Source organism: Calliphora vicina, chromosome 4, assembly GCF_958450345.1.
Source record: "Calliphora vicina chromosome 4, idCalVici1.1, whole genome shotgun sequence".
Classification (NCBI taxonomy): domain Eukaryota; kingdom Metazoa; phylum Arthropoda; class Insecta; order Diptera; family Calliphoridae; genus Calliphora; species Calliphora vicina.
This window is the reverse complement of record NC_088783.1, coordinates 121,387,415-121,395,738: the sequence shown is the minus strand read 5'-3', so window position 1 is coordinate 121,395,738 and position 8,324 is coordinate 121,387,415. Positions and strand designations below refer to the sequence as shown.

At 30.5% G+C, this 8,324-nt stretch overlaps 1 protein-coding gene across 1 annotated transcript; it reads right to left on the bottom strand.

Moving 5' to 3' along the window:
- Positions 1 to 4,132: 4,132 nt before the first annotated feature.
- Positions 4,133 to 7,574, bottom strand: LOC135957993 (uncharacterized protein CG3556). Its single transcript, XM_065508844.1, has 6 exons — positions 6,768 to 7,574; positions 6,312 to 6,705; positions 6,041 to 6,236; positions 5,259 to 5,336; positions 5,117 to 5,199; positions 4,133 to 5,054 (listed from the first exon to the last, which is right to left on the bottom strand). The coding sequence occupies exons 1-6, from the start codon at positions 7,572 to 7,574 to the stop codon at positions 4,993 to 4,995; spliced, it is 1,620 nt and encodes a 539-aa protein (XP_065364916.1). The 3' UTR covers positions 4,133 to 4,992.
- Positions 7,575 to 8,324: the final 750 nt, after the last annotated feature.

The window sequence follows — 8,324 nt, the reverse complement described above, 5'->3', positions numbered from 1 at the left end:
TGCATATTTAAATACAATTGGCAATATTGAAATTAAGAAATATTTAAACAACTTTAAAAAGAAGACAGTAGAAAACGCAAGAAATAATAAGGTATAGGATTCAAGAAAATTTCCAGGTAGCAGAAAATTCAAGAAATCAAGTTAAGCAAATATAAAAATAGCTGAAAATTCAAGATATCAAGTAAAAAAAATGTATCAAATTCATGAAATCAAGTTAAGCAAATATAAAGATAGCAGAAATTTCAACATATATCAAGTCAAGAAAAATCCAGAATTCGAGTCACAGATTTTTAAATTCAAGAAATCAAGTTAAGCAAATATAAAGATAGCTGAAAATTCAAGATATCAAGTATAAAAAAAATCAAGAATTCCAGCCAAACTTTTTAAAATCATTTGTGGTAAGTTCATAGTTTCTTTTAAATTATTAGTAGTTGAGCATATTTACACTAGAAGCTAAGATTTTGATTGACAAGTAAAATAGAATAGAAAAATATTGGCTGTCTACAAATGCTATCCAATGTCCAACCACGAAGAGAATTTTTTCGTCGTAACCTTTGCTGATTTTTAAAACGATTTGGTGTTTATTAATTATACATTTAAATAATAATGTTGTTTTTTAAACATTGTAAATTTTGAAACTTTTTTTTTACTAGAGCCTTAAAAAATGCTCTATATTTTTTTTTATATTTTATGAGGTAAGATGCTGTAAGTTCAATTTTGATACTACAAAATTATTTATGAAATGGAAAAGTTATACAAATAATGCGTCACAGATATAATCTTTTATTATTTGCGGTCAAATAATATTGCTACTAGCGAATTTTTGTATTACAAGTAGAAGGTTTGGTACTGATTTTTTCCAGATAAATAATTATTTTTAAATATACATAGAAATCTTATCAGTAACTAAGAACAACAATAATGTGATTTGAAAGGGGTGACTTTGAAATTAATGTTTAGATTTATGTTAATTTATAGGAGAAATAGAATAGAATATAATCGTTGTTTAGTTAAACAACATACGAATGGAGTAGAATTTGTAAAAAAAATCCATATATTTTTTTATACCCTTCATTATGGGTGGTGATGCCCAATTATGTATAAAAATTCCCCGGAGTTTTCTCCCTTTTCCCATTTTTCCTATGTAAATTCAATGGGAAAAAACTCCCGGGGAACAAACTCACGGCGAATTTTTTATTCATAAATGGGCTGATCATATTCGGGATTGTTATATATAGCGGAGTCTATATAGCAATGTCCGTCTGTATACAGCAATGTCCGTCTGAAATCAAATTCCGAAGACGCCAAATTACTTACATTCAATGAATTCAAATTTTTTAAAAAAAATATTTTGAAAAAAAAAAGTTTAATATTCTATTGGGACCATTTACATTGAGGATCGGATTTATAGTAACAGTTTAAATAGGTTTATCATCGATACGTTTTATTTGTTAGAACAAATATTGGAATTCGTAATTTTTTTTTATCTGAAAACGCTAAATTTTGTACGGGTAGGTGGTTTTTTTAAAGGCAGCCAGTTACACCTGCTCACTTAGGTCCATTTATTGTGCACATTGTGATACCCTAAAGGTTTATGTTCCTATTCTTCAAATACGGACCTTTACATGTCCATATATGGTTCAGTGCCGAAACTACCTGATGCACGAATGAATAAATCCATCGTCCTAATAATCGAAAGAAAACATTTTCATATTTCGATGTATAAACCATACAAATTCGAATGATTTTATTTTATTGCATTAATATTGCAGACTGATACCTCTTCAGTACGTTTGTTTAAGTTTTCAAAGATTTACAATGGGTTTTCTGTATGAAAAAAGAACTTAATAAACATGCTGAGTCCAAATATCTTTCAAGTTCATATCAAGCGTAAAGTTATGATATTGACTGATAGTCTATTGATCAGCAAACAAGTAAGAGTTCAATAGTCGGCTATAACGAATCTTATACACTACTTTAACAAAAATATTAAAAACAACTTTTGGTAAATAAATGTTGGTAAACAAAAATTTTTGTTTTTTGAAAAAAAAAAATAAAAAAAATAGTTGAAAAAAATTTTGGGGTCACAAATGAAAAATGTGGAAATTAAAAACGGAATCACAAACTTATATAAGATTACAACTTATGGTCAAGGGTATAAAAATAGTTGTATTATTTAGTTTAAAACTTTAAAAGGGAATTTTAAGGGCAATATTTTATGTTTCTCAATAGGTTGTTCTACTGTAAAGAGTTTAATGGCTGATGCTTGTTTAATTCTTTATGTCAAAGAGATGTATACAGGAGGTTAAATAATATAAATCCTTTTAAATAAATTTAATCAAACTAAAGTTTAATTGTTGTTAATTTCTAATAGACATTTTTCCAGTTATGTTTGGTTCCCTGCACCTTTTTTCATTCCCAATTTTGTTCGATTTTATTAAAATTGACCAGTTTTGTTTAAACCCTTAAATATCTGTATATGAAAAAACACCATTTATTATTTTTTTTTTTATTTTTTCTCAGTGTATAGCACGATTATTATATATTTAGCGATTAATAGCTACAGTATGTGAATATGAATTATTACAAGAGACGATATATACATAAAATAGCAACTACAAAAGGGATAAAAAAAATAATATAGAAAATTTGGGTTTAGTTTATAAAGTAAAGAAAGTAGTTGGAGGTGGTGTGTTGGGGAAGGATTAGTAGTATGTAGTTTGAAGTAGGAGAAGGCGGGGTGGTGTACCTTAATGCAGAACATTTGAGTTGGGTTTATTACAATTTTGATATACATAACGCAGTTATAAAATAATATTTGTTTTTAATATTATTTAACCTAAATTAAAAGAGATTTCAAAGGAAGGAATTTTTTTATTAAAAAAATGTGAAATTTTAAGGTAACATTTTTTAAGTTGTTATTAGAGAAAATTAGATTTGAAAGATAAATGTAAATATTTTTTTTTCAATTTCTAATGATTTCTTGAAAACTATTGAAATATATATGTTAAAGTCTTTAGAATATCCAAATATACATTTCATTTACTCACTCTATATCTAGAAATTAGTTTTGAATCTGGGTACGAATTACACTATTTGTGATCGTATGTATTTATTTGTAATTTGCTTATTTAAGATTATGGCATTCGATATCCAGAATCAATTACATTTTTTTTATAATTTCACTATCGAAATTATTTTTCCATACGAATGATCATCATTCCATTACAAATGCTATAATTCGGTCTCCAGTTTTGGAACAATCTTCTACATCTTCACTCAGCTGAGAATTGAGATCGTTTAAAGCAGTGGTCGGCACACATACAGAACATGCCTCAATTTATTAAAATGAATTTTCTGATTGTGTTTTTCATGCACACTCTTGATACATTTATACAGTATTGATCACATTCATATTCAGCCCAATTATGAATAAAAAATTCACCGGGAGTTTGTTTCCCGGTAGTTTTTCCCATTGAATTTGAATAGGAAAAATGAGAAAAGGGGAACAACTCCCGGGGAATTTTTATTCATAATTGGGCTGATTGTATACATCTGAATAGTCGTGTTCGGATCCTGGTCTTGATCACTGGTTTAAATATTTAGAAAAGGCAATTAAATGTGTATAAAAATAATTTTGTAATAGATTTTGTGTCTAATTCTTTGTTTTTAATAAAATCCATGATATTTAAATCTTTGAAATCTCTTTTTTCAGTTTTCGATCTTTTATTTGTTTAAGATTATTTTCATACAATACCTTCAATGTCTGGGCTCTTGTTTTTTGCAAAAGTTGTAAACAAATACAGATTTGGCTGGCTAAGTTTAATCAATAATGTAATTCATTAATTAGTTAGTTAATTAATTTGTATTATTTGTATATCGTCTCTGCATTAAATAGAATAAAGTAAATTTTAGAAACAAAAACTTATGAAAATAAATAAGAATCATAGCACAGTATACAATACAATAGAATATTGAAAGTTATTAAAGTTTAAATTTATAGTTTTTGTTTTGTTTGTAAGTTAATAGAGTTGTAAGATTTAAGGATGTTGAAGATTTAGCTTAACAAACCTTTTAGCTTCTTTTTTTAGTAATATAATTATTATTAATAATAATTACTTATTATTGAATATTTTGTTTTGTTTCAAATATCACATACTGTTGTAGTATGTTGCTCGTACAATATCAAAATTATATTCGATTTAGATGCACAAAATATTATCTACATGGTATTTGTGTTTCCATTTGTTTTTCGTTTTAATTATTTTTGTTTCTTTTCAATTTTTTATTATATTATTATTATTATAAATTAATGAATATGAATTGTATGTATGTAAATATTAATGCTTAATTAGTGTTGTATGATTTATAATCACTTATTGTTACGAACGGTGTCTGAATGTCTGTTTGTCTGACTGTTAGTTTGTTTGGTTTGAATATCTGTCTGTTGTATGCTAAGTTTTGTGTTAAGGTGTATGTTTGTCTGTTTTGTATTTTTTATTGGGTGATTTAGTTGTGTGAAAACTCCTTAGTTCAAATTTCAAATGTCAGTTGGCATTTCCTTGGCGTTAGTTCGATGCTTTTGTTTGAATATTGATTTAAACTTTATTTGGTTTTATTTTTGTATGCATTTCTTTTTTTTTTGGTTTTTTGTTTTATTTGTTAAATTTTAAAGCGAATTCTGTTTGTGTGCATCACATTTATATTCTATAAGATGCTAAAATGGCCTTAGGTTATAAAATTGTTTTGTCTATTACAAAATATATAAAATACGTACAAGCAATATTAATTTCTGTTTGTTTTATGAACTAAACTTACTATTTTACCAATAGTATAATCTAGTCCTTAAATCCACAGCTTTATAACTTATACCTTTGTATTATACATAGTTTTGTATATAAATTAACAATTTAATAACCTGGATTTGCAAATTAGTTGAATGAGGAGTTGTCGGAATGCTTTCAAATGCTGTACTTATGGCTGTTCTGAGACTTAAAGTTTTTTGTACCAATACAAATAATGTTCACCATCTTCCACCATTAGTTCATCCACGCCTTGAAGTATAAAACAAATTTAAAAAAAAATCTATTTAATATTTACCCTCTTTATAACTTACCAACTGGCGCTATAAGCTGATTTCCGGGAGCATTATTGGGATCAGGAAGTTCTGGCAAACGATAAAGTAACCAATAGTTGTACCTGAAACCCCAAAAACATAAATATCTTAATATAAACATTAATTGATTTATAAAAATTACCCTCTGGGCTCCTCTTTTTTGCCAGCCAAAGTGTGCACATAGTGTCCATTGGGCCATTCTCTAGCCTCAAAGGCAAACCTGTAAATAACAAGAATTTAAAGCTATTTTAAAACAAGTTAAACTAAAAAAGTTATTTTAAAAAGTACGTTTATATAAATTTTTCTAAAAAAGTATTATTCCATAAGAGTGCCTCTTTCAAAAGGTACTTTTTTAAAGATGTACCCCTATGAAGAAGTACTTTTTCAGATAGTACAATTTTTAAGTAAAAACACTTGCGCCCTTTTCAAAGAGTTCATCTTTAAGAAAGAACTTGTTTATGGATCAGTTGCTTGCATTGGAAGAAGTACTTTTTCAGATAAGTACCTTATTAATTACTAAGTCATTAACAATAGGGATAAATTTCCAATGACGTATACAACGGCATAGAAATTCGAACCGACAATAGGTCAAAATATTTTTGATTCCGATTTTTTTTCACCCATAATTTTTTTTCAATAAAAAATAGTTTTCACGAAAAAATGTTTTCCCCATTTTTGTACCTAACATTTTTTTTAAATCTGTATCTTATATAGTACTTTAGTGAAGGGTACCTATATAAAATAGGCTACAGCCCAAAGTAGCTTTCTAACTTGTTTAGAAAAGAGACCTTTTTGAAAGAGTACCTCTTTGGAAAAGTACTTCTGCAAAACAAGTACAGTTACTTGTCATTTTGTATAAACTTGTTTCTTTTTAATTTAAAAATAACTTATTTATATATATTTATACGGCCCTTGATCCCTTACCTTGAATCCATATCGGCCGCCTGGGTCATGGCTTTGAAGAATGTTGTATTTTTCGGCGATACTAAAGACAAGGAAATGGCTTCGGTTACATTTGAGCCTACCCACAGGGTATACGTATATGAAACATTGCGTGAATCAGATTCTTCTGCCGATGTAGTTAAACCATAGGGAACCGCCAACTTTTGTTCACCATTCTCTGTAAACGAAAACAAATTGATTAAATCTCTCAACAAAAAAAAAACGTCTCTTTAAAAATCAAAATCCCACTCACCCGACGATGGATCACTATTTTCGCGTATAACATGATCACATTGTAAAGCCCTAACGGCTCCTAGACCCTTCCAACCCAAGGCCAAAATGATATCGGCTGTTAAACCCACCCCAATATCTGGATCTTGACCATCTTGCAAGGGTTCTTCACTCCAGCCACCATCCTCTCTTTGGCGACTTAAAATCCAGCGAGAAGCAGCTGTTCTATTCCAAGCACCTGCTGGATCATGTTCCAAATCCTGTAATGCTTGCATGGCTAAAGCGGTGCTGCGTAAAGAACCAAAGTTACCACGGGGATCCTGTAAACTAGCCAGACCTCGGGCTGGTCGTCTGACAAAATGCTGCAGATGTCTATGGCGATGATCGGTGACAATGCAGCGTAAAGCCAAAATAACCTTTAATAAAAGAAAAACATCAAATAAGTTAAGACTAACTAATAATTTTCTCTACCACCTACCATGGCAATTGTATCCACACTTTGGTCGGTCACCCCACTGGCTATATCCAATAGTCTACGTATTTGTCGTTTTCGCACATGAGCCGCCGAACTGCAGGCCGACAAAGTGGTCAAAGCAAACTCTATATCTTGTGTGGGCTCATGATGTTGCAGTGTTGCTACCAAATCATGACCATGAAAATGTTTAGGATCTTTGCACAGAGAGCCTAAGGCCAGCACATAACGAGCCAATTTTTCCAAATTCAAAGGTTTGGGTAGTGTATGATGCCTGTCCAGCATGGCTAAAATTTCAATTTCCATTTCTTTTACCGACAACATGTCTTCCAATTCCTGTATAACCTGCAAGTGGCCGTCGGCATCGTAAGGATCTCGGGCACCCGACAACTCTTTGGCCAATATAACAACATGTGTATCATTGCCCCAGCCATAGTCGGCAGCTCTTTTCATCTTCAACCAATCCAAGGCCTTGAGAATGGCATCCTGTTCCCTTTTATCGGGTCCAGCTGATCCCAAAATCTCATGCATTGAAGTGGTCGAGGGTGGTGGTGTTGGCTCTACCGTTGTTGTTTCCACTACCGTTTCTTGTCCAACACTTTGTGCCGTAGCCGGTGCATCCGTGGTCATTGAGTTTACGGTAGAGACATTTAGAGACGGACTTGTGGATACACTAATGTCTGTTGGTGTTACAACTGTAGCCAATGAGTTGGCCTTTACAAGTGTTCCATACAGCAGGGTATTGACGTTTAAAATTATGAATGTTGTTATAAAAAACAGACCGACACTGGGTATTCTATTATCCTGAGACATTTTTTTCTGAAAGAAGCAAATAATTTAGATTAAAAAACTATTCTTTAGGAAGTTCTATTTAAAAAAAATGTAAAATTCTTAAAGGTTTAAATCGTTTTTAAATTGGCAGAGTGTATTTTATTTATTAAGATTAATTATTATTTTTCGAATTATTTTTCAAGATTTTTTAGCTTAAAGAGTAAATTCATTTCCAACTTAGCAGTTTTATATGAATGTATAAAAGTTGTAGACATCGCTAGCAAAAATCATCGATATTTTTACCAAAATCAGAACAGTTTCTTATCTTTTCTTAAATTTGTAAGTTTAGCCACGATATTCAAATAATCCTGCTGTACGATCTGGAAACAAAGGGGTTTATATCCATCGTCTGCTAGGATAGAGTTACATGCGACTTTAGTTCAACATGACCTCTTAAAAGGTCAATCAGGTGCATCATAATCAGTCTGTTTATATAAAGACTACTCTTTGTTAAAAGATAGAAATAAACATTTCAGGTCATTGTGGGGAACGAAAATGTTAATACACTGTTCAAAATGGTCTCCTCTAGTATATTTTAACCTAAATATCTTAACACCCTTGCAGGATTTAAAAAGGGAACTGAAGAAATGGGTTAGAACAGAACACATCAACAGTTCGCGTAATAACTCAGATATTTTGGGGAGAAAAATATTGGCCCTCCGGAGGCCCTCGAGGATGGACGTACTTAGGAATAATGCAGAACAAAGGTGACACTATGCTCGCATGAAATTG

Bases quoted from the DNA above. Each gene is read 5' to 3' on its own strand.
- LOC135957993 (XM_065508844.1), bottom strand. From the start codon at position 7,574: ATGTCTCAGGATAATAGAATACCCAGTGTCGGTCTGTTTTTTATAACA. The intron at 6,706-6,767 runs GTAGGTGGTAGA...CTTTTATTAAAG, and splicing joins GTGTGGATACAATTGCCATG to GTTATTTTGGCTTTACGCTG. The intron at 5,055-5,116 runs GTAAGTTATAAA...TTATACTTCAAG, and splicing joins TCAGCTTATAGCGCCAGTTG to GCGTGGATGAACTAATGGTG.